The following is a 27,410-nucleotide window of genomic DNA, read 5'->3' on the forward strand; positions in this document are numbered from 1 at the left end:
TCGTATGTTTCCATAAAAATACGAAGGAAATTGTTTCCGCACTACATCTGTACTGAAATGATGGCAACGTTAAAATACATTCGGGCGGTAACCAAAACTTACTACTCAAGAGCCATAAGGTTCAATTTTCTGGGCATGCCATTTTTGACTGGATTTAAGGTAAATAAATAAAAAAAACATAATTCTTCACTAGGTACTTTATTCAATCGCATTGATATGACTTGTAATTTGGCTAAGAAAATGGACATTGTTATATAGTCATACATGGGCAACTTAGTAGAGTAATTGTACCTTTAACAAGTAATCTATAAAAGAACAACAACATTCATAATTCATCTTATTGAATTTTCCACCTATAGGTATGGCTTCTTATCATTCAAATGTACTATTCATTAGTACATTTTTTGCATGTTCTTTTACAGGATTATTTGTATCCGAATAAGTTCACATTGAGCATAAGACAGGAATTCAGTAGGGACAGTTAAGAATAGGGAAAGCATCTTGATGTGCAGTCAACCAATTTGAAACCTAGGCCACTGTAGAACCTTTTCACAGTAAACGTCGGAGTGTCTTCTATGACTAATACAGCACGGTGTCTATTAAGACATGGCTGCCAAAGCTCTCACAAACATCGGAACTTGCATTCTAACGTCTTGACAATATAGGAGTGTTCCGATATTTTGTGAAATCTATGGCGGCTCCGATATATTTGATGGCGAGTGTACAGTTACATGGGTACAGTGGGCCATTTTTTTCAAAGTTATCCACCCCACTTTTTTTTGGATTTGAAATTTTTTATGTGGTTTCCACTCAGAATCGCGAGCTCTCATTTTTCTCATTCCGTTACCATATTTTCATACATTTTGTATGGCGGTAACGGAAAGGAAAGATTAGAAAAATGTATGGAAATCTTGGGACATTTTTTTCCTCCTATCAGGATCGAAAGACCTCGCGATTCTGAGTATGAATCGCGTAAAAAAATACAAAATAAGTGGGGTGGACAACTTTGAAAAAAAATGGCCCAACTTGTCGCACTTTAGTCAAAATGTACGATTTTGCACCTGACCCTTTAGCACAACTTGCCTTGTCGAGCGCGAGTCCATACATCAAGCGCGACTTCAAGTATGGACTCGCGCGCGACAAGGCAAGTTGTACTAGAGGGGCAGGTGTTGCAAGAAACACCGTTCGGAGTACCTTGTCACGGTTCATTTGTCCCCAACGAATCATTGTCTTTAACACTGAGCAAAACAAGTAAAATTACATGTAGAGATTACAAAGACTTAATACGAGCATTAATTTAACATACAGATATTTCCATTTATTATTTTTAAGTTGTAGTACAATCATTCAAAACCCTGGATTCCTTTCAGTTGCCTCGTAGATAACCAAGTTTCATAACTGGTTTTGTATGAGGATTGAGGAAAAATAATTCTTCTTAAGCTAACTGGGTTATGAAAGAGGATTGTTTATTTCTTCGTAAAAAAACATTTTTTTTTTCAGTTTTCTACGAAGAATTTTTTTTCTTCATTATCACCCGGTTATGAAATGAGATTTTTTTTTCCTCGTAGAAAACCATTATTTTTTGCAGGTTTCTATTTTAAGCTTAGAGGAAAAACAAATCTTCTTAGAAAACTGCATAAAATAATGGTTTTCTTTGAGGAAAAAAATCCCATATCAAAACCGGGTAAGCCAAGAAGAAAAAAAAATCTTTATAGAAAATTGCAAAAAATAATTGTTTTTTACGAGGAAAAACAAATCCTATTTCATAACCCAGTTAGCTAGGAAGAATTATTTTTCCTCATACAAAACCAGTTATCAAACTTGGTTACCTACGAGGAACAAGGGGCCAAGTTTTATGTGCACACTAGGTTTTAGGCCTACACGCCCAAATGGTGGAAAGATTCGTTGCCTGTGGACGAGATCTCGGTAGCTCAAACGCTAGAGCCCTGGGCTAGCGACTCAATTGCCACGAGATCAAATCTCAGCCAAGGCAGTAATTTGCAATTCAAAATGTATTGGTGTTCTTTTTTTATAAAACAGGCAAATTTAAGTTATGTATGTATACATATACAATATACATTGTGCGAATATGTACAGATATAGTATGCAAAATGGTTTTTCTTCGTATATTCACGGGAAGTCACGAACGTGTCATATCTATTTCAGCCAGGTTCAGTACAAGGACTAACGCTGACCGAGCTAGAACGACAAATACGAACGTTGCCGAGAAAAAACGATGGAAAACTATTATGCACTCTGTAGGCAAGCAAGGGCACTTGAAGAGAACAGCTCTAGCAAATTGCCCAAGTACAAGTTACGAAAATAACTGGTTAGTTACTTGACGTTAAAAGGGATTAGGGTTACCATATTATGTAAAATGTACACTTACAGTAAATACAATAATTTATCACACTAATATAATTAAAATGACTCGGGAAAGAAAAATAATTTAAGTTAACATGGCAGTGTGGATATAAAACATTTCGATAGTATCGAGTGAGTGTTAGAAGTGTTAGAACAGATCTTATTTAATCTAAGTTAAAAAATATGATTAAATTTAATTGGCCTTATACAAAATAGAAGATCATCCTACAACACTACTTAAAAAAAATGTAAATTGACAATTTTTCAACGGGCCATCTGTTACGTCATGTGTTCCGTTAAGGCCTCAAGAAAAGCTACCAAATTATCACAAAGTAAATGTTATTTTATGGAATTAAAGCCACAACCAAGGACTACAAATCAGCGTAGAGGGCGACACCGTCGCCCGTTAACTAGTAAATTCATCGCCAGACCGAGCGATAGCACTGAGTAATAAATGCTCTAACAATGCTCTTACATTACCTTAATCTTAACAACTAGATACACTTATAGTAACCGTTATGCTAATTACAAATAACACTTTAGTAAGATGTATTTGATAATTATTTCGTTAAACATTCCTTTTATATAAACGTTAATAAAAAAATATTATGATTTTTAAAATAATACTCAATTCCAAAAAAGCTTTAGTAAATATTGCAAATTCAGATCGAAAGTAATCGAATGAGATTCTAAATTTTTATAGGCGAAAACAAATTTCGGGACAATCATTAAATGTATAAACATTAATAAAATAGATTTTACACAACAGCGAGTATATCGTACTAAAAGGTAACTATAATCAAAACATACATTTAATTCCTTTATATATCTCAGTAGTATCATAGCCGGTCACCGGATTCCATTCAGAGAAGTGTACGTACAGCCTCGCACGCTGCATATCGTTCGTTAATAATACACTAACATATAATGTCAGAAGAACGGCGAGCCGCTTTACGACGCGGCCGCCGGTTATCGTCACTAGTGAACGTCACTACACTATCGTGCACTAGCACTGGGTCCGTCCTTGCGGGTTGCACACTGTCGCGTGTCGCGTGTCGCTCGCGCCGTGTCGGGCGCCTGTCGCCTGTCGGCGCCTGCCCTGTCGCCGCCCCGCGCACGCCAGCGATGAGACTCGAGCGCGCGCCACTAACTAAACCTAACTCAACGACTACCAACGTAGGACGAATAAATTAAAGCCAATAAATAAGGGAACGCTCTTTGGAACGGATCGCGTTCTAGGTACGGCGTCCGCCCGCGCAAAGGCGGGACTCTCTAACGAAACTTACAACTAAAAATCTTACAAATAAAGTATATGGCTAAAATAAAACGCGCCAATAACGCGCAGCGAATCACAAAATAAAAAAAGGTTTAACGACTTTGATTTCTTTGTCAAAAATGCTAGTCGTCGTTTGAGATTTATCAAAAAATATACTTTAAAACAAATAAATACAAATTTGTTAAACATAAGTATAATCATAGCACTCACACTGACTATGGTCCAAAATAGCCTAAGCTAACATTTGAGATTTTTTGCAATATCACCATTATTTAAATAATTGAGATTTGATACAGATCCTAATCTTATATAAGTTATACATAATTTAGTATCAGCGCAAGTACTACGAAATAAGCCTGAGAAAACATGACGCGAGTCATCGAGGGCTATCAATGCTAAGTAGACCTTGTCACCACACCGTAGGGTCTACGTTTGCATGACAGATATACTCAGGTATACACCACCGTACCGATTAAATACATAGAAGCACATTAAGGTCATAATTTCTTAAAACTTTACATAAATCAGTCCAATAAGAGATTCCAGCACGTATTTCGAAAAAAACGTTTCGATTTCATCAAATATTATGTGATTTTAATGCGCTTAATATGTTGAACACCTTTTCCGTGTATATTACATAGAAACAAAATAGATTGCGTAAGTTAACTCTGCAAATTTTACGCAATGATTATTTTGTATATACATAATCACGGAATGAACATTGCGATATAACATTGGAGAAAATTCACGACATATTCAATGAAAAACTGAGAATACAGAGAATATGTTTCGTTAAAAACATTAAAAAATACTGCAGGAATAGTTAGTGACATCAGATAATGGTAAAACAAGTCTCAAGTATGTTTAAAATGTTACAATTTGTAAATAAAATGTGCCTGAACTGGAAGAACTGAATTTAGAATAACTGCATAGATATTAACAATGGCGTTCCGACTATTTTTGTTGCACATCAATGGCATGTTGTTTATCGAAGACGCCGATACGATTTTATCGTTAGCTCAAAGTAGCAAAATAAAACAGTGTTTTATGGAATAAAGGCGAAACTATTTGTAAAAAATCATTTAGATAAAAAACTATTTGAATAATGTCCATTTCTGACCAATTCTCCATATCAAACATCAGGGGCCGATTTCTCAAAACTGAAAGTTACAAGCGTCATATTAGACATTGACTACCGCTTGTAAATTCTAACTTGTAGCTTCAAGAAATGGGCCCCAGGTATTTTAGATATGGAACATAGGGTATCTTTCTCTTCAAAATTTCAATTTATATATTAAATGAGCGTATTGTAAATATATAAAAACTGGCAAGTATTTTTTTTCGTGATCTGATGTCGCTTCCTATAGAATATGTCGTGTTACAATCGCATGGTCAGGTGTGTGTCGGTACGTGGTGCTACCTGGGGCGTGTCACACCCAGCGGGCGTGCGCGTCGGTGCTAGCGAGGCGGTGCTCACGGCACCAGGTCGGGCAGGCGCGGGCGGCCCTAGGGGCGCCCCGTGCGCTCCGTGTGGACCACCTGCAATAACAACGAGGGTTACACTGGATAATGGATATACTCGGATGAATGTATATTCCTATTTTGAATTAGCCGGAATTATTGTAAAGAAAGGTGTGGCCGGTCCTATAACAAATTTGTACCATAGGTAAAATTGCCAATATTTTACAAGGTTATTAAAAATCTTTACATATTCCATTACACAAATAATGACTCCGTTTAAACGAAAATAAGTTTCACGCAAAACGCTTTGGTATATTTATTGAAATTAAAAAGTCGTTTTTGTCGGATAATTTGTTTATTGCACTGGTATCACTGTGGAAATGTACCTGGGCGACCATGTAGCGGGCCGCTGAACATTATTTTTCAGCAACTTTCGAGACTAAACTGACTTTTAATCTCTAACCTCTAATCGACCTGAATTTTAATGGCTAATTAAAACAGTCTTCAAATACGATGGTGCATAATAAGGTGGTTATAAATTTAATTATTGGTTTTCTAAGTATCTGATATGACAGAACTTCGTCAATTTTGGACCGAATTTTATTTTGACTTGCATGAGATCATTAGATAATATAACAGTGATACTGTTTAATCGATTCACGATTTTAAGTGTGTAATAGAGTGATCGTTAATAACTGGTTAAAAGTTATTTGTTTTTCTGTCAGCCCCTACTTTGAGAACCCCTGATTTGAGCTGCACGTGTTATTTTGACAGTGACAGCAGTTTGTTTACGTTTATTCCGTTCAATTCGTAATGGGATTACAGATACATCAATGAAGATGTATGAGGATGTACAATCACCATTAGATATATCAGACCGGGCAAGGTGTTCTCAAATATCAGAACACGCCATTGTTAACGTGCGTATTGTTGTGAGCAATTTATCCGCTCCGATATATCAGATGGCGACTGTACAGTTACTGTTTACAGCGTTCGACTTACGTGCGTGGTAGTTGTAGGTGTAAATTTAAGCAGTATGCAAAATTGCAATAGTAGTAGCCGCCAGAAAAAACATTAGAAACCCAAGCACCGATCCTAAATATCTGATGGTTACTTTAGGGAGGATAGGCATGCTCAGGCATACATAACAGCAGAAGACATAGTTGGGTCATTTTTTTCAAAGTAGTCCACCCCACTTTTTTTTTTATTTGGAAATTTTTATGTGGTTTCCACTCAGAATCGCGAGCTCTTTCTATTCTAATAGGAGAAAAAAAAGTGTCCCAAGGTTTTTTTCCCATTCCGTTACCATTTGATCATACATTTTGTGTGGCGGTAACGGAATGGAAGGTTCGAAAAAATGTATGGAAATCTTGGGACATTTTTTTTCTCCTATCAGGATCGAAAGAGCTCGCGATTCTGAGTAATAATCGCGTAAAAAAATACCCATGTTACAAAAGTGGGGTGGACAACTTTGAAAAAAAAAAATGACCCAGTTCATAATCACAGTGACTGATTTGTACGAAAAGTTTGATTCGCAATGGCACGTACTTTTCGTTCCTTGTAATAGAGCTCCTCGCTCTCCTTATCGCAGAGCAGGAGCACGACGGCGCCGAAGAGGAAGATGGCGGCGCCCCAGCCCACGCCGTAGGCCCAGCCGAACTCCCACACCGATCGGTTTCCTGCAAAAGTTATCATAATGTAAACTTACTGATCTTACTGATCCAAAGTGATCGACATAGCCCACCGTATTAGCAAGCTGAAGTGGCAGTGGGCTGGCCATATTAGCCGTAGAACCGACAACCGTTGGGGTAAACGAGTTCTTGAGTGGAGACCGCGTCTCGGCAAGCGTAGTGTAGGACGCCCTCAGGCAAGGTGGAACGACGATTTGCGCAGGATGGCTGGCAGCAGCTGGATGCGAGCAGCCGAAGATCGGAAACGGTGGCGTGAAATTGGGGAGCCTGTTGTTATTTTTCTTGTAACGTTTTCACTTTTATTCTTTTTAACTGTTTGACCACGTTTCTTGTATGTGTTTTGCATTTCTTCTGTCTGTTACCCTCCGTGAATCTTTCTCACTTGATGGTCTCATCGGAAGATCAGCGCTGGAAATCACCAGCAACACGCTGAGATGAGGCCATTTCGTGGCACTTCATTACTTTTTGTCTTATTGTTATTATGTGTATTTTGTCTTGCCTGTGTTCACGAATAAATGTTTATTCTATTCTATTCTATTCCTATGTCCAGCAGTGGACTGCGATAGGCTGATGATGATGATGATGATGATGATGACTGATCTTAAATGTAAGTACTATGTTCTCGTATGTCCCAGGCCAATTTTTCTGATTTTGAATTTGGAACTTTCTTTTATTTCTATAAGAGTTCAAAACTCGAATTTAATTTGTACTTGTACAAGTACGCGGGGACTTAGAAGGCTAAACGGAACATTTGAAAACTATTGCAACACTTTGTTACAAGTATGTTCACAAAACTTTTAATTTATATAGGTTGATCCGACTCAAGTCGGATGTTCATACAGTAAGGTAAGGGCCCGCTCGCATAGGAAAAAAGTGACTAGGGACTTTTATTTAGTGAGCAGAGCCGAACTTGAATTTGAATAATAGCTCAGCTCAGCCTGCAAAGCACGGGTTATATAAATAGATGTCACTCGAGATACTACATTTTTACAGTATTTTTTTAATAAGTACTAAATTACTAATAGTACTACATGTCGCTAGGTTTGTGTTGTTGGGTCCAGGTGACAACTTAAACAGATATATAGAAAAAAACACTACTACTCACCTAAATTCAGTTCTGCGGCGAAGCACACCGGGTAGATGACTAGCGCTATTAAGATGCACATCACTGAAAAGAATTAAAACATAATAAGTAACATTGTTACATAACAAAAAATCACGCCTGTGGCCTCAAGTTGCAGTCACTCTTTGTAAATAACGGGCTGAAAGAAGCCAAAAATGTGATATGACAGCGCCCGCGCCACAGTGGAACTCAAATCGCATAGTCGATTTCTAAAAACTTCACGAGTAAAATAAAAACTTCAAGCTAAAACTAAAACCAGCCTATCATCTGTTTGTATTATTGCGAGATAAACTACTAAACTAAACGTATTTGCATAAGATTTTCACTTATCAATAATGATACTGTAATTTGTTAAGGTTTTATGTAATCCGTTCGAAGCCGGAGCAAGTCGCTAGGAAGACTAGTAAAAGATAAAAACTTCCAACTTTTATCGCCAACTAGTTCGGCTGAACTGTCGTTAAAATTGAAAGTAGTCTGGAGAATTCAGGTGGCGAAGTTAGGTCACGTTCTGAGTGTGAAGGGATTAATTTGAAAAGTTTTGCATAATGGGACGATCAATGAGCGTCTTTGTGTGCGAGAGCAAGTGTGGGCTGTTTTTTTCTTATGCGGAATTTAGAATCTTAAACGTAAATGTTAACTTTTGTAAAGTGTCTAGCAGGGCTAGCACATGATTGACGCGAAATTATGTTGCCGCGATATGGACTAATATAATATATCCTTTCTTATGCGGAATTTAGAATCTTAAACGTAAATGTTAACTTTTGTAAAGTGTCTAGCAGGGCTAGCACATGATTGACGCGAAATTATGTTGCCGCGATATGGACTAATATAATATATCCTTTCTTATGCGGAATTTAAAATCTTAAACGTAAATGTTAACTTTTGTAAAGTGTCTAGCAGGGCTAGCACATGATTGACGCGAAATTATGTTGCCGCGATATGGACTAATATAATATATCTGTCGCAGTAAGATAGATAAAGCCGTTATATAGTTATAACCCTAGGAATATAATTATATGCCGTAACATAGCTAAACAAAAGCGATTCATAACCATCTTTCTAGGAATATAATTATAATACGGTATTTAAAATTGCAAACGGGACTTAATCGCGTATTACTATGTATTAAGTCCCATTTGCAATTTTAAATATGTGTAAAAATCGTAAAAGATTAAATCAGTGTTTTAAAATACGTATAGCGGGACGATTTGGAATAACAACACCGTCACTGACGTTAGAACAAAGTTTATTTTGTATCGAACTTAGTACACAAGGTTTGGTTACTAAACAAACGAATCCAAGCTATATTAGTTAAAACGTAACAGTTAGGGCATACATACATACATACAATCACGCCTGTATCCCATAAAGGGGTAGGCAGAACACATGAAACCATTAAAGCTTCGGTGCCACTAAAGTTAGGGCATGCTCCCGGTATTTCCCGGTTCTTGATTTCGCAACTGTGACGTGAACGACAACTGATGCCGAACGACTGCCTTGTGGTAGCGGGTAAGCCCCCGCACTACACTGCTACAATTATACTACTGAACTTAATCCAGTAATATAACTATATTACTTAACTAGAGACGTATTATAATTATATCCCTAGACTAAGTTTAATCCAGTGATATAACTACGAGGGGCGTTCAATATATTGTCGGTATTGATATCTTACAACCTCTTTTACAATTTCTTTTGTTACTGGCCACTAAGGTTCATTCGTTGACATTAAAAAAAAGTATAATTCGAACCGAGATTTTCTTTTGTTTTTCTGCAATTGCCAAACAAACACGCACACCATGAGCGAATTATCAATGTTGACGAAATTAGAACATCGATCTGTTATAAAATTCTTGACTAAACAGGGTAAAAATCAAAAACCATAAAAGAGGAGATGGATTGTGTTTACCGTGAGTCTTCTCCTTCTTTATCTACTATTCAAAAGTGGTCAAGCGAATTCAAACGTGGAAGGGAGAGTATTGGAGATGACCCTAGGCCTGGTCGGCCTGTAGTCGCCACTTCACAAGAAAATATTGAGAAGGTGGAAAAACTTATATTGGAAGATGGGCGAATTAAGATAAAATCAATAGCTAAAGTAACCAATCTTTCTATTGGTACCATACATGATATTATCCATGACCATCTTAATATGTCAAAAGTAAGTGCAAGATGGGTTCCGCGAATGCTGACTCGGCTTCAAAAAGATATGCGTGCCGCTTGTTGTTCCGATTTTATTGACCTGTGCGGTGAAAATCCTGATGAGGTCCTGCAAAAGATTGTTACTGGAGATGAAACTTGGGTTCATCATTATGACCCAGAGAGTAAACAAGAGTCCATGCAGTGGCACATTAAGGGTTCAGCTCATCCCAAGAAGTTCAAGGTCATGCCTTCAGCTGGCAAGGTCATGGCCACAATATTTTGGGATTGTGAAGGTGTTTTACTAATCGATTATAAAGAAAAAGGTGTCAATATCACAGGACAGTACTACGCCAACCTTCTACGTCAATTAAGGGATGCAATCAAAGAAAAGAGGCGAGGAAAGTTAACCAAAGGTGTTTTGCTTCTGCATGACAACGCCCCTGTCCATACTGCTCATATTGCCAAGGCAGCTATAGCTGAATGTGGGTTTGAAACTATTACCCATCCACCGTACAGTCCGCACTTAGCCCCCAGCGACTTCTTTTTGTTCCCCAATCTCAAAAAGGATCTGCGTGGAAATCGGTTTTCTGATGATGAAGCATTGAAGGCAGCAGTGGAGGAGCATTTTTTCACTAAAGATAAAAAATATTTTTTTGAGGGATTAAAAAAAATAATTGATCGATCTTTTAAGTGTATTAACATAGGGGGGGAGTATATTCAAGAATAAAAAATATCAGACTTCGTACCTGTTTGTTTTCATTCTCATACCGAGAATTTATTGAACGCCCCTCGTATATAACTAAACCAATAACATATTATAATTATATTCCTAGTCAAATGGTAAGGAATCGCTTTCGTTTAGCTATGTTACGGCATATAATTATATCCCTAGGGTTATAACTATACCTCCGCCGCACCGCCGCACTCCTGCCTACAATCATTTCACTAAACTTAATCCAGTCATATAATTCTATGATTAAACTAGTAACGTATTATAGTTATATTCATAGTAAGATAGCAATTAATCGCTTTCGTTTAACTATGTTACGACATATAATTATATCCCTAGGGTTATAACTATATAACGGCTTTATCTATCTTACTGCGACATATCCATCCTTATTGATTAATACACTTAAAATAGTGATTACGCGGCCAGATAGTGTGTGGCAATCATGTGCTAGTCCTGCAGACGAAATTTAAAGTTCTCTGACATCACAACATTTTGTACGTTAATATACGTATAATCACTTATAATTTTATTGTGGCTATCTATAAATATATAAAAGAAGAAGCTGACTGACTGACTGACTGACTGACTGACTGACATATCAACGCACAGCCGAAACCGCTGGTCCTTAGAGATTTCAAATTTGGCACGTAGGTTCCTTATATAGTGTAGAGGAGCACTAAGAAAGGATTTTCCAAAATTCACCTCCTAAGGGGGTCGAATGGGGGTTCAAAGTTTGTATGGGGAAACAAGATTAGTTTGACTATTTTATTCGAAACTTCACAGGAAGATTCCTTAAGACATATGATTGAATACGTGTTTCAGGTTTTTTGAAAATTTAACCCCTAAAAGGGTGAAAAGGGGGTGATAAAGTAAAAAAATCAATATGGGTATCGTTTTTATGGTTTATCGGGTCGCTGATCACGATAAATACAACGTTTTAAAAATCTAATGAGGCGGAAGTGAAATATCATCTCCTCTGTTGTGGTGCAAAAGGGTTTAAAAATCAAAAAAATATATTGACTGACGGACATATCAAAGCACAGCCGAAACCACTGGTCCTAGAGATTTTAAATTTGGCACGTAGGTTCCTTATGTAGTGTAGAGGAGCGCTAAGAAAGGATTTTCCAAAATTCACCTCCTAAGGGGGTCACATGGGGGTTCAAAGTTTGTATGGGGAAACAAGATTAGTTTGACTATTTTATTCGAAACTTCACAGGAAGATTCCTTAAGACATATGACTTAATACGTGTTTCAGATTTTTTGAAAATTTTACCCTAAAAGGGTCAAAAGGGGTTAATAAAGTCAAAAAACCAATATGGGTATCGTTTTTATGGTTTATCGGGTCGCTGATCACGATAAATACAACGTTTTTTAAATCGAACGAGGCGGAAGTGAAATACCTTCTCCCCTGTTGTGGTGCAATGGGGTTTAAATATAAAAAAATATATAGACTGACGGACATATCAACGCACAGCTGAAACCGCTGGTCCTAGAGATGTCAAATTTGGCACGTTGGTTCCTTATATAGTGTAAAGGAGCACTAAGAAAGGATTTTTCAAAATTCGCCTCCTAAGGGGGTCAAATGGGGGTTCAAAGTTTGTATGGGGAAACAATGTTAGTTTCACTGTTTTATGCGAAACTTCACAGGAGGATTGCTAAAGACATATGACTAAATACGTGTTTCAAGTTTTTTAAAAATGTACCATTTAAAAGGGTGAAAAGGGGTGATAATGAGGTAGTCGAGTTCGATGCGCGCAGCGATGTAGACGCGTTGATGAGTAATAATTAAAATAAATTGCGAATTTAGCGCGGCTCGAGTCGCGTTGGCGATTTGACACGATGGATCTCTCCAAACCGAGTCAACCCATCGTGAACGAGTTCCTCGCCTTTCTGCAACTAAAAAACAAGCTGTTGCGGGAAGGAAAGATGGATGCGGCTGCTGCTATGCAGATAAGTTCTCGTGCGTCGAGTTTTACCATCGAGGACATCTGCCAAGCGAAGCAAGTGCTGTGCCAGTCCCTGGGGATCGTCGGCACATATGTACCTCACCGGAGAGGTGATGAAACCGGAGAAAAGACCCTTCAAGATATTAAGAAGATCCTGAAGGAGAATGAAGACCGGATTCCGGAGTTTTTAGCGACGGATACCATCCTGACGTCGCGTGAGCCGGATCAAGTCGACGTTCGCTGCTTGGAAAAGGAAATCGTGGCCCTTAAATCAAGTTTAGCGGAAGTTAAAATTAAATTTGAAGCTAGCCTAACAACAATAGCCGAATTACGCAACGAAATCGCTGCTTTGCGGAATGCCCCAATTCGGACGGCTGATTCAAATATTAACATTAATATTATTATATTATTAATATTATTATTATTATTATATTATTAATATTTTATGGACATAAATCGGCCTGACACTAGTGTTCGGTCGGTCAGTTTGCGCAATGCTGACACGGTAAAAAGTGCAACACGTGTCGCCGCTCCGCGCGCGCCCCCCCTGCGCGCGCGACCGCCCCCGGTAAACTCGACACTACGTCAGCGTGCTTATGCTGATGTTGTGGGTCAGCCTCGAACAGCTGACCGGGTCAAGGCACCTACTAAGGTGTGTGATGAGCGGGCCCCACTCAAGAAGTCCTCCTGCGCCAGTGTGGATAAGGAGGGATTCACACTAGTGGAAAGAAAAAACAAGACACGCAGGGCGCCTCGAAAGACTCTGTGTGGCACTGCAGAGCCGGTTAATTCTGGTCTACGGGTCGCAACACCGAGTAGGGCGCTCTATGTGTCTCGCCTGCACTACTCCGCCGTGGCAGACGAGGTGGTGGACTACGTTCACCGGAAGACTGGCTACACGCTGAGGGTGCAACAGCTGCAGTCGCGTCACTACGTGCACTTCAGCTCGTTCGTTGTGCGCGTGCCGCGGCCGCTGCAGGACACCATCGCGAGCGCAGACTTCTGGCCGAAAGGTGTGGTTTTTCGGCGGTTCCGGGGCAATTTGCCGAATCCTACACCGGGGCAAACGACGCAACGGAGCCACGCAGTTACGTCATCGCCCAAATCAATTGTTTAGTTTTAAACTTTATTGTTTTTTTTTTTCATGTTCTTACAAACTGTTTTTTTCTTTTATGTTATCTAAGTTTCGTGACGCATTGGTTTTACTGTAATGTCATGTAAACATGTTTTTACTAATAAATAATGTCAAAAAACCAATATGGGTATCGTTTTTATGGTTTATCGGGTCGCTGATCACGATAAATACAACGTTTTTAAAATCTGACGTGGCGGAAGTGAAATACCTTTTCCCCTGTTGTGGTGCAATGGGGTTTAAATATCGAAAATAGCCATATGGATTTCTTTTTTATGTTTACTTCTGGTTCAAGAGATTTCAAATTACACGTAAGTTCCTTAGAAGAGCACTAAGAAAGGATTTTTCAAAATTCACCGCCTAACATGATAATTTGACAGGGACAGGAACAGGGACGGGGCGGGGCGGGGCGGGACGGGACGAGACGGGAGGGGACGAGCCGGAACAGGGATAAGGGTAGGGATAGGGATAGGTATAGTAATAGGGATAGGGATAGGGATAGGGATAGGGATAGGGATAGGGATAGGGATAGGGATAGAGATAGGGATAGGGATAGGGATAGGGATAGGGATATAAATAGGGATAGGGGAGGGACGGGGACGGGGAATATATATGGTAAGCGTGTTCAGTGGATACATGTAGAAGTATAATGCCCCGCTGCACCTTAATCGAAATAATTGCGGACAAATGTACCTACATAGAAACCTACGGATCCAAATGAAAATCTTATTTTTTGTAAACGTTTGAATAAGAATACTTTTATTACGCGGGCGAAGCCGCGGGTAAAAGCTAGTTATTTATAAGCAGGGAGCGTACTTTTCGTGCCGATGTTATTGTTAACTAGCGACCCGCCCCGGCTTCGCACGGGTACTATACCTACATGTAAACCTTCCTCTACAATCACTCTATCTATTAAAAATAATTTTTAAGAAAAAAAAACCGTCGCCTTTCGGGTTCTGGTGAAAGTTACTTGCGAATGTTGGATTATGTAGAAATGTGTAGGTATTTTTTAAAACTGCTTTTAATGCTTTAATTATTAGATGGCAACATAAATGAATATACGTATAACGTTAAGGTTTGAGGAGTTTCCTCAATTCCTCATGAATCCGATATTATATTATAAGAAATCGAAGCTTGACAAACTTTGACTTGAAAACTCAATATGCTTAACAAACATAACTAAATAAATAAATGTCACTGTTCTGAACTTAAATGCATGCTTTTCTTGCAAAAATACCAAAGTCACTTATGAGTGTGCCGTTCAGATTTGAGGAGTACGGTTCTGACTATCATCAGCAGTTCCACTGCACCAAATGTCACTGTTCTGGACGCAAGTGCATGCTGTTCTTATAAAAATACCAAAGTCACTATAAGCGTGCCGTTCAGATTTGAGGAGTTCGGTTCTGACCATCAGCAGTTCCACTGTACCAAATGTCACTGTTCTAGACGTAAGCGCATGCTGTTCTTATAAAAATGGCAAAGTCACTATAAGCGTGCCGTTCAGATTTGAGGAGTTCGGTTCTGACCATCATCAGCAATTCCGCTGCACCAAATGTCACTGTTCTGGATGAAAGTGCATGCTGTTCTTATAAAAATACCAAAGTCACTATAAAGACTACACTACTACTAGACTACTAGACTAGACTATAGTCGATTGCAGGGTGGTACCAACGGTCTCCTGAACGCATTAGTCTCCAGGATGGACAGCCCTCTCATGAGACGCTGGAGCAAACTCCACGAGCCCTATAGAAGTTGCTCCAAAATATAATAAAAAAAAATATTATTAATATTATTAATATTATTAATAATATTATTGTTGTAGTGTTTTAATTTAATTTATATTTTAATTTAATTTAATTTATTTTTGTTATTATTGTGACTAATATAGAGTAGGGATAGTTGTTTAAGTTTACTAACAAATTTATGGGATCACGCCTGAAATAAAATTTTTTTCATTTTTTCATTTTCATTTTTCATAAGCGTGCCGTTCAGATTTGAAGAGTTCTATTCTGGCCATCATCAGCAGTTCCACTGCACCAAATGTCACTGTTCCGTACCTAAATGCATGCTGTTCCTTTAAAAACACAAAAATCACTATATGTATGCCTTTCAGATTCGAGGAGTTCCCTCGATTTCTCCAGGATCCCATCATCAGAACTGGGTTCTGAGAAAAATGGGACCAATCTGTATGCATATACATTCAATTAAAAAAAAAAATTTCAAAATCGGTCCAGTAACGACGGAGATATCGAGGAACAAACATTAAAAAAAAAAAAAAAAAAACATACAGACGACTTGATAACCGTCCTTCTTGAGATATGAGGCGACGGTTAAAAACCGCATCAAAATCCGTTGCGTAGTTTTAAAGATTTAAGCATACATAGGGACATAGGGACAGAAAAAGTGACTTTGTTTTATACTATGTAGTGATTATTAATCATTAGTCATCAATCATTATAAGTTATGAATTTCTTTGCATGGTAATGAATGCAAGAAGGATGGTGTGCTTTACGTTAGAGAGAAATTCTCTTTTCTACGTATTTCTTGTAATGTGTTGTTAACAATACTATTTAATTAAATTTATTTATAAAAACAAATCAAATAATTTTATTCACGTTTCACATTTCAAGTAGGTATTATTTATGCCACATGTAAATGGACTACTGTATTTGAAGTAATTTGTATACGATTAAAATGATTGACGACTAATGATTAATAATTTACAATAAAACTATTTGTGATCATCCTATACGGAGCGTGACGTCAGATTAATGTCATCGGCATGAAAAGTACGCTCCCTGTTTATAAGAAACGGACAACGACGTTTTCCAAGAATTCTGACATGAATAACGAAGTTGAATAAAAAAGCAGATTATACAGTAGTGGTTTACATAGTTACTTCGTAATAAAATTAATAAAATATAGATGTAAAACTACACACGACAAAAAGTATATTCTGAAAATGGTCTTAATAATACATAGTTAATTCTAGTTGTCCATGTTTTAATTGCTTGTGGCCCTTAAAACAACAAGAATATGTTTGATGTTTCCGTATTTAGAAAACCTTCACCAGCGTAGGCGGCACCATTTCAAATTGATACCTCATGAATTTTTAAAAAGATTGTTTCAGCTAATAGTTAACCTACTTTATTACGAGTGGCTACTGCTGTGAAACCAATAGGTCAAATATTTCTGTTTTTGTATTATCGACAAGTAATTTTGTGATATTGTCTAGCCAAGTTACTGGCATAAATAAGTGATGATTTCTGTACCTTGTCGCTTTTAATCATTTGAGAACTTCGTATGACATTTGAAACAAGATGTGAATGTGACAAGGTACAGAATTTGTTTTTTATCATGCAGAAACGTCTGCGAGCGATATTACATATTTTTAAATTAAAGGAAAAATGGAAAAATTCACACATCCGGCAGGACTCGAACCTGCGGCCCCGGCAAGGCCAAAGGTCGCAGGTTCGAGTCCTGCCGGAGGTGTGAATTTTTCCATTTTTCCTTTAATTTAAAAATAAGGTACAGAAATCATAACTTATTTTTGCCGACGTGACTGTGCATTCAAAATCAATTATAAATATGATGATCTGACGATATTATCGCATTTATCAATTGTTTTTCTGCAGAGAAAAATATTTATGTGATGCATTCACGTAACTAGTGCTTAGATCTCCGCTAATGACAAAGCACTTGTTTGATTCAAATGACGCTCATTGAAATATATACTGAGGGGCTTCTTCTTCTCTGGGTTATAACTCTAAAAGGCATCTTTAAAAAAAACCGGCCAAGAGCGTGTCGGGCCACGCTCAGTGTAGGGTTCCGTAGTTTTCCGTATTTTTCTCAAAAACTACTGAACCTATCAAGTTTAAAACAATTTTCCTAGAAAGTATTTATAAAGTTCTACTTTCATGATTTTTTTTCATATTTTTTAAACATATGGTTCAAAAGTTAGAGGGGGGGGGGGACACACTTTTATTTCCTTTAGGAGCGAATATTTCCGAAAATATTAATATTATCAAAAAACTATTTTAGTAAACCCTTATTAATTTTTAAATACCTATCCAACAATATATCACACGTTGGGGTTGAAATGAAAAACAATATCAGTCCCCACTTTACATGTAGGGGGGGTACCCTAATAAAACATTTTTTTCCATTTTTTATTTTTGCACTTTGTTGGCGTGACTGATATACATATTGGTACCAAATTTCAGCTTTCTAGTGCTAACGGTTACTGAGATTATCCGCGGACGGACGGACGGACAGACAGACATGGCGAAACTATAAGGGTTCCTAGTTGACTACGGAACCCTAAAAATGCATCCAGGTACAATGATAGCGCACTGAGCGATTGAAAACCAAACCTGCGCTACACATTTGCCCACCACGTATTTTGCCAGATATTTGAATGGGAGAACTGTCTATGAAGTGACTGACGTTGAGTGTCCTGCCAGACTCTACCAGCTGTCTTACCAAAGAGGCTTTTGCTTGAAAAAAATAAAGGCGCTTGAAAACCAAACCTGCGCTACACATTTGCCCACCACGTATTTTGCCAGATATTTGAATGGGAGAACTGTCTATTAAGTGACTGACGTTGAGTTGTCCTGCCAGACTCTACCAGCTGTCTTACCAAAGAGGCTTTTGCTTGAAAAAAATAAAGGACGGGTACATACGTGCGAGCGACATGGCGAGCACCGCGAACCGGTAGTAGCGGAACTTGGTGCGGTGGTCGGAGGCCCGCAGCCCTAGCCCGGTGAGCAGCGCGCCGCACACGTCCGCCGCTAGCGTCGCCACGCACAGCCCCGCCGACGCCCTGGGAATATCATTTTGTCGGTTAATACTTGGTCACTTATTATATTATACATCGATCTCGCTCGATCAATCATCAATACGAGAGCAATGTCGTTATTATGAATGCACGTGATCATATATTCGGCCAGTATCTGCTTCCTGGAGATTAGTTAGAATTAGAGCATCGCTTATGAACTTAGAGCAAATGGTCTATCTATATTAGTCTGACATATATGTATAGTATGACCTCTGATGGTAGTCTACCCTTAGCATAAAGTTTTGTAAGGTTACAAGGTCGTGCCACCAGCGTGTGAACTGTAAGCATGCATCGATTAAAATCGACCTTCGGAAGTCTAGGTTGACTGGCTCAATGAAACGAGAGCTTGATCCATACCCATATTAAAATAAATAAATAAATAAATGGGAAAGTGTGTGTGTCTGTTTGTTTGTCCGTATTTCACGGCAAAACGGAGCGACGAATTGACGTGATTTTTTAAGTGGCGATAGTTGAACGGATGGAGAGTGACATAGGCTACTTTTTGTCTCTTTCTATCGCGAGCGAAGCTGCGGGCAAAAGCTAGTACTATTTAGAACTAAAACTGACATTATCACAAGTGTCTGACTAAGATACTGACTCTGACTAAGATAGCTGAACGTCTGTCCTAAAATGACGAACCTCCGATGCTCAGTTATACTAGTTGCAATATCCACAAATGACGACAAATAAACGAAGGATAGTAGAGAACTCTTAAACTTTAGTGAGCGTAAAAGCGAAGTGCAATACACAGTGTTCGAACCATAACCACAATTTCATGGCTTTCTTCGGTGAGTGTAATAACGTTATCTTACGAAGACACGACATGAGTTGTCGTACAAAGTAAATCTGCCATTTACTTTAATAGCTAGCTTTGAGGAACATTTTGGGTAATGTCATATTTTGCAAAATGTTGCAGAGTCAAATAACCTCGAAAGCGAAATAATCTTTAAAATCACCAACATTGACTAAAAAAGAAGCACTTTCTTATTGAAGGCGATGATGCAACCGTGAGGAAGATGCCATGATATTAAGCAATTGTAATGTAAATATTGTTAAGGTATGCAATCCTTGTTTCATTATAATTATCTTAAGATATAAGCTATTATTATAAGCATATATGGGGTCACAGTCCCACTGCTGGGATTACGCCTCCCCTTCGATTTCCACTCGTCTCGGTTATGAGCAATTTCAGGCCAGCCGTTGAAATACACGTCTAAGTTATCCCGCCATTTCGCTTGAGCCTACCAGATAAGCTACTTTTCAAAAAATATCCCGCTAAGTATCTACTTAAATACTTTTCAAGTACTAAGGCATGGTAGAAATTCGTAACGACCTACTGGAAATCGTACTTGTACGCCTAACTGTAGGTATGCTTTGAGAACGTGAGTGGCCATTGGTGGGTAACAAATCAACCGCTGTAGAGCTCTTGAAACGGTCAACCACAACATACTGCTGTGTTAGCGAACACAAACGTGTGACCACTAGAATGAATTGTATGTGGTATTTGTTTGTCTGTTTATGCTTTAGATATAACAGTTGCAAGTTTCTAAAACCTAATAAAAACCTTAATGAAATCTTCTCAACAATTTCAAATCTATCATATTTTACTACGATTGTAACAGAGTTTGCAACGCAGCTGTCATCCTATAGAGAACTTAACTTTGTATACAATGAAACTTTAGCGAACCGATAGTTGGTGCAACTGGTCTCAGCCCCGATCATATAATAGTTATTGAATGGTTGGACAAACTTTTGACAAAACTAATCTCGATAGATTTAAGATTTCCCCTGAGGGCTTCCCATCTGGCACCCTCGCCAAGGTCGTTGAATTTAATTTTCGGTATACGGCGCCCCTCGTGCCGTTTGAGGGGTTATACGCTTTTACGCGTTGAGCCCACACAGGTCGTGCATGTGAACGTACCGTTAAAATGAAAACAATCTTGAGTATGAGAGGAGAGGCACCATGGGGGACCCGCACCCTACGTAGCTTAGATAAGATACGTAGCACAACTACCTACGTACGTAGGCTAGTTACTAGTACCTAAATAAATTACTAACTTAACTATTCTGTTACTACTTAGCTATATAGCTATGCACAGAATAGGTTAGAAGGTACTAATAACTATTCTGTTATTACGCTCGAATTTATTTCAGTAAAATGCGACAAACAGTTGCTAACAACGTAGTCAACGTACATATAAACCTGCCGTACGGCAAGGTATCCACCTAGTCTGAAACATGCCACTCAAGCGAAGTCGCATCTCAACCGGGCGTATAATCTCGCCAAGGACTTTGGATGGGTCAATCTGCCGTGCGAGGCTCACCTGTTTCCGAGATGATAGTTTCTTCGCGATGAAATCCAAAGTCCTTGACGATAATGACGATTCACGATAAAATACACTCACTTAATATAAGAGGTAGGTCTGGCAGCGTAGCAGCCGGGCTCTGCGGTGATGTCAAAGGGCAGCGGCGTGGGGACCCTGGGGTCTATGCAGTGCATGAAGAGCTCCTGCCGCCACCCCGCCGCCATTAGCCAGCCCCAACACCATTAGCAGACCGTATATTAGATTCCCAAGGCGTCATGGAAGTACTCACTTAATATAAGAGGTAGGCCTGGCAGCGTAGCAGCCGGGCTGTGCGGTGATGTCAAAGGGCAGCGGCGTGGGGACCCTGGGGTCTATGCAGTGCATGAAGAGCCCCTGCCGCCACCCCGCCGCCATTAGCCAGCCCCAACACCATTAGCAGACCGTATATTAGATTCCCTAGGCTTCATGGAAGTACTCACTTAATATAAGAGGTAGGCCTGGCAGCGTAGCAGCCGGGCTGTGCGGTGATGTCAAAGGGCAGCGGCGTGGGGACCCTGGGGTCTATGCAGTGCATGAAGAGCCCCTGCCGCCACCCCGCCGCCATTAGCCAGCCCCAACACCATTAGCAGACCGTATATTAGATTCCCTAGGCTTCATGGAAGTACTCACTTAATATAAGAGGTAGGCCTGGCAGCGTAGCAGCCGGGCTGTGCGGTGATGTCAAAGGGCAGCGGCGTGGGGGCCTCGGGGTCTATGCAGTGCATGAAGAGCCCCTGCCGCCACCCCGCCGCCATCAGCCAGTCCGCCGACGCCAGTCCCAGCACCATGAGGATCACCACTAGCAGACCACATATTAGGGCGATGACCTGGAAAGAGAAAGTGAGACTCAGTTTTGTGGGAATAATTAGAAATGAAATTTCTATGATTAATAAAATACATTGACAAAGACTGACCCGGTGCACTATGCCGGTGAGATATTCATCAAAGACGTGAGTAAGAGTTGTAGAACTGCACAGCCAATAAAACTTAACACTTATAATTCCTATACATGAAAAGGTGATAGATTCGAACATGTGTCTTCAAATTTCGAAGCTAAATTACCAGTAGGTAAGGTAGTGCTCGACGCTGAACTACCTAATATTCGACATGGGCACTTTATGTCAATCATAAAAGTTAAATTTAAACATTTTTTTTATACCTACTCGAATTTAAACCTTGTCACTTTGACAAAGTGCCTATGTCGAATACTAGTTCAGCGTCGAGCACTAATACTTTCAGCTTAATTAACGCAATACACTAAAATAAATAAAATAGTTTGATATGCCATAGCGGCATTACATCAGAGATTATCGTTTCACAAAACCATATGCCCATCGGTCTAATAATAAAAGAAAAGATTCCGATATCGATATTAATTGGATTGGTATACCGGCTGTAACTATCGGTATGTGATGTTCTGCGAACGCAATATCAAACAAGCTTTGAAGTCGAGATAACAGGATTTCGATTGTTAGTCCGTTGCTTCTGTTGTTATGTATGAAAATGTTGGCATAATTAATGGAAGATTTTTTTTGATTGGGATATGTAAATTACAGGCCGAAGTTATTTTTCATCAACCCTCCCCAACCCTCCCCCCTCTGCGTCACCCCTCTTCCCCCCCCCCCCTTAAATAGCCGAAAATGCGGTTTTTCGCGATTTCTGACAAAACCGTCATAGATACAGAAAAAGCGTGTAGGAAAAAAGTAATCCTTGATAAATTTACTACAAATTGTTCATTGACACTTTGGTTCTAGCACTTATAGGTTTCGCGTGATCCATCACGAAAGTTGGTCCTTTGCTGCAATTTTCTTTAGTGAATGTTAAGTTTTCTCCCAAATTGCTTACGAAATCTGTTTGATATTACTAAAATATTATAAACTGAAAATGAATTTCAGGGGGAAAAATCACTACCATGGGTGGGACTTGAACTCACGGCTTCTGGATTGATACTCCAGGGCTCTACCAACAGCTACCAAAAGCTCATCCCCAGTCATAGATATACTATATAGATCAATGGTACTCCTACTACTACCGTGAAAATATTACGTCTTAAATTGTTACTGGAATTCCAAGACATATTGGAAATTCCACCCATGGTAGTGATTTTTCCCCCTTAATTTTATTTAAGTCATGAGTTACAATATTTTAGTTATATCAAACAAATTTCGACGATTTCGTATGCATTTTGGGCGAAAACTTAACATTCACTAAAGAAAATTGCAGCAAAGGACCAACTTTCGTGACGGATCACGCGAAAACTATAAGTGCTAGAACCAAAGTGTTAATGAATGATTTGTAGTAGGTAAATTTATTAAGGATTACTTCGTTGCTACGCGCTTTTTCTGTATCTTCAACAGTTTTGTCAGAAATCGAGAAAAACCACATTTTCGGCACTTTAAGGGGTGACGCAGAGGAGGGAGGAGTGGGGAGGGTTGATGAAAAATAACTTCGGTCTATAACGTACATATTTCAATTAAAAAAAACCTTCCATTAATTATGCCGTAATTTTAGCTAATTTCCCCCTACTATGTTCCGGGAAGGCGGGTTGGTGTGACGTATTGTTTTCATCAACAGAGTGCAAGAGATTATGGTGTCAGGGGGATTTAAAATACTTCAATCAGATTTGTATGTATCATATCAAAAACTAGAATCGATACCATACACCAAAGAAAAAGCTATCAATCTCACTGATGGCGGAGCCAAGAATCGATCGGGATTATTTAATAAAACAATTTGATATGTTCCCAATATTCCCATGTTTAAATGTATCATATATATTATATGTTCGAAACTCAAATTGCTGTAAGGGAGTTGCATTTGTTTTGTTTCATTCAGAAGCAACTCAATTTCGTACCCAAAATTTTTATTCAATGTATTTTTTCTTGTATTGCATTTTTAATATCTATTTGTGTTTGTAACACTCGTATTGCAAATTCTTAAAAGTCAGATTAACGCAAATTTGTACTGTAATTCGATCCACGAAATAAATACGTTCATTTAATCGAATTCCTTTGTCTCGCTTGGTCGGATCGACACTTATTGAAAATTCTTGGAAACAATGAATGAACACAAGTACTTAATACGAGAACGTTTAAGCAATTGGTGAAACTGTATGTAAATTAAAAATTCCTTTAAGTGAATGTAATACTACGAATTTCTTAGAACGAATCGAATCCTTTAATTCTACCCTTGAATTGTGTGTGCCAGGACAACCGTCATCGTCATTATATGTAATTACGGTAATTACATACGAACGAGAAGATATCTAATGTTATCTGACCTGAAAATCAGAAGACCTTTCTTAAAGCAAGTTATATATTATTTCTGCTATAAGATATACACGGTCTAACATGAGGGAACCGAAAGATTTTAACTAAGCATTTCGGCAAAATTTTTGTGTAATTTTTTTTTAGTTTTTTTTTATGTATTTTCACATAAAAACTTAATGTTATTCGTAAAACTGGCACATACATTTTTTTTTAATATTTTTTGGAATGAGGTACCATTTTTTTTTTTGACATCTATCAACGAGGATAGTTAGATTATGCCCGATAACGGCATGATCGCCATCCAAATAGCGTTTTGTTCTGAGAAATAATAAGTAATTGTTATTTTTTTAAATGCTTATAACTCTGAAAGTAAGCGAAATAGAGAAAAGATTATATGACATTTTACTTTTATATGAGGAATACGCTGTTAAAATTATTCGGGTTACATGTTCCACCGTGTATATCAGGCTTTATTACGAGCTTTTAATTAACTTACCTACTAATATTGTCTTCGATAGTTACTCATGAAATAAAACTTTGAAAACGGATTATATCGCGTATAACATACTAAGTTTAACTTAATTTAAAATTTGTTCAGAACCAGATGAAGATCCAATATTTAAGTAATATCGATTAGTAGAAAAAAAACTGTTAATATGCACTAAAGTGGGAAAATCTATGCTACTGCTGCTTTTTTTTATTGTTTGTTCGTACTGTTTATGTTGATGTGTGTGTGCAGTGCAAATAAAATATTTTTCTCAAACATGCAATGAAATATTGTCTTTACGTTCCTGGGAAGTATCGCTTTTTGGGCGCAACAACTCGAGAGGACTGTAAAGGGATTTCATATTATTTTTTAGGCCTAGGCCTGCAAAGTAACTTTTTTTTATAAAATATTGTCCTTTAGAGCATTTTTTTTATTTCATTGTATGTTTGAGAAAAGCACTATACATGCCTCGGCGTGAAAACGGATTCCCGGCCTCGTATTCCTATCCATATATACCCTTGGCCGGAAATCCTCATTTTCCCGGCCTCTGATGTAATGTACTATTTCTTTCTTTCTTTACTCATATCATATCTAGCCTAATCACCTACGCTTCGACAAGTGTCATCCCTCGTGTGTGCTGACACGTGCCAATCTGCTCTAAATAACATCCAATGTCAACCCTAAACGCGTTACCAAAGCTCGTAAGTGAATTCATTATGCTACATGAAAAGGAACCTTTTTACGTCGCGCATACGATTGAAAACGATGATGCTGCCAATGATTATGGATGGCAAATTCCACGTATAATATAATAGGGTATTGTAATTAGTTTGCGTTATCCAGCGCCACCCCTGTTTGGTTAGGAACTAACAACTCCCTTTTGGGTGTAACTTAACTGAGGCGTACAAAACCTCATTACGACACTGATTTGGCTGAACAAAACGTTTTGCCGTATCCTAGCTCTCAATGCTCTCTCAGCAGTTGTTGGAAATTTTGTTCACTTCTGAGAACAGTGGCCCGAAATATAAATTTAGTTCCATGAAAATTAAAGGCATTTAGATATTCGACAGGAGCAGAACTAATGCTGCCCTAATTTCGTGGGTTTTTCTATGACACTCGTAAATCTTATGAACAGTATTTGTGACAATCGATAGCTATACCTCTATTACCTTACGTACATAAAATAAATACCGCAAAACGATTTCGTCACATTCATAATCATAATGGAAGTATTACCTAGTTTCAACAAAACTTCGTCGACACAAGAAATTATGATTTTAATCGAAATATAAACATTTGTCAGCGCATTGCCGTTCATTTTAGTTGTACTTATCTAAAAACTTATTTATTTAGAACCGTGTACTATCCATACTAATATTATCACTTCACTACATAGTATAAAACAAAGTCGCTTTCTCTGTCCCTATGTCCCTATGTATGCTTAAATCTTTAAAACTACGCAACGGATTTTGATGCGGTTTTTTTTTAATAGATAGAGTGATTCTAGAGGAAGGTTTACATGTAGGTATAATACCCGTGCGAAGCCGGAGGGGGTCGCTAGTAAATGATAAAGTGCATGTGTCTGTTTGTTTGTCCGTCTTTCACGACAAAACAGAGCGAAAAATTGACGTGATTTTTAAGTGGAGGCAGTTGAAGGGATCGAAAGTAACATAGGCTACATTTTGTCTCTTTCTAACGCGAGCGAAGCCGCGGGCAAAAGCTAGTTTATTATAAGTAGGTTCCTAATGTGGTTACATACATACATACATACATATAATCACGCCTGTATCCCATAAACTACTAAGTTTCAGTGCCACTCTTGGCAAAAAGGAGTTGAAAGAAATCCAAATTGTGACATTGCAGTGACAGGTTGTCAGCCTCTCGCCTACGCCACAATTTAACTCATATCCCACAGTGGTTCTAATGTGGTTGTGTGTGTTTAATGAATTAACTAAACCCCAAAAATCAACAAAGCGACAATATTTGCGTGCTATTTACAAGCCATGAAATAACATAAAAGCAATAAAGCCTGTAACACCTTTTCTTTAGTGTTATTTTTACGGCCACGCGTGCTCCGACGTAGGACGTTAAAGGGAAAATATGAAATAATTATTGCTGGGACACACGACACACACCACACTCACATTAATAGTACATTACATCAGAGGCCGGGAAAATGAGGATTCCCGGCCAAGTGGGTATATACGGCCGAGCGAGCGTGCGAGCGAGACCGGATAGGGATACGAGGCCGGGAATCCGTTTTCACGCCGAGGCATGTATAGTGCTTTTCTCAAACATACAATGAAATAGAATAAAAAATGCTCTAAAGGACAATATTTTATAAAAAAAAGTTACTTTGCAGGCCTAGGCCTAAAAAATAATATGAAATTCCTTTACAGTCCCCTCGAGTTGTTGCGCCCAAAAAGCGATACTTCCCAGCCCATTTTAAGGAACGTAAAGACAATATTTCATTGCATGTTTGAGAAAACGTTCATTTACATAGTACGAGTCCTCCTTGTTCGTCTGTATCTGTATGTATACATAAACTCACGACTGTATTCCCAAAAGGGATAGAGCTCATGAAACTGCACAAGTTTCATTACCATT

General features: G+C 38.5%; 1 protein-coding gene and 1 long non-coding RNA gene across 8 annotated transcripts in view; both read right to left on the reverse strand.

Moving 5' to 3' along the window:
* Window positions 1-182: 182 nt before the first annotated feature.
* LOC125230538 lies at window positions 183-852 on the reverse strand. The gene is made up of 2 exons (XR_007177531.1): window positions 554-852; window positions 183-500 (listed from the first exon to the last, which is right to left on the reverse strand). It is a non-coding gene; the product is annotated as an uncharacterized LOC125230538 (long non-coding RNA).
* Window positions 853-1,532: 680 nt separating this feature from the next.
* The window catches only part of LOC125230066 (transmembrane protein 47), a 56,520-nt gene continuing 30,642 nt past the window's right edge, over window positions 1,533-27,410 (reverse strand). For all 7 annotated transcript variants that reach the window (XM_048135070.1, XM_048135068.1, XM_048135069.1 and 4 more), the window contains exons 3-7: window positions 21,678-21,874; window positions 18,548-18,687; window positions 7,898-7,960; window positions 6,650-6,780; window positions 1,533-5,179 (exon numbers count right to left, since the gene is read on the reverse strand). In XM_048135070.1, coding sequence (XP_047991027.1) covers window positions 5,147-5,179; window positions 6,650-6,780; window positions 7,898-7,960; window positions 18,548-18,687; window positions 21,678-21,874 — 564 coding nt within the window. In that variant the 3' untranslated portion in view covers window positions 1,533-5,146. The remainder of the gene's footprint in view (window positions 5,180-6,649; window positions 6,781-7,897; window positions 7,961-18,547; window positions 18,688-21,677; window positions 21,875-27,410) is intronic.

The sequence above is a fragment of the Leguminivora glycinivorella genome, chromosome 10, assembly GCF_023078275.1.
Source record: "Leguminivora glycinivorella isolate SPB_JAAS2020 chromosome 10, LegGlyc_1.1, whole genome shotgun sequence".
In the NCBI taxonomy this organism is placed as follows: domain Eukaryota; kingdom Metazoa; phylum Arthropoda; class Insecta; order Lepidoptera; family Tortricidae; genus Leguminivora; species Leguminivora glycinivorella.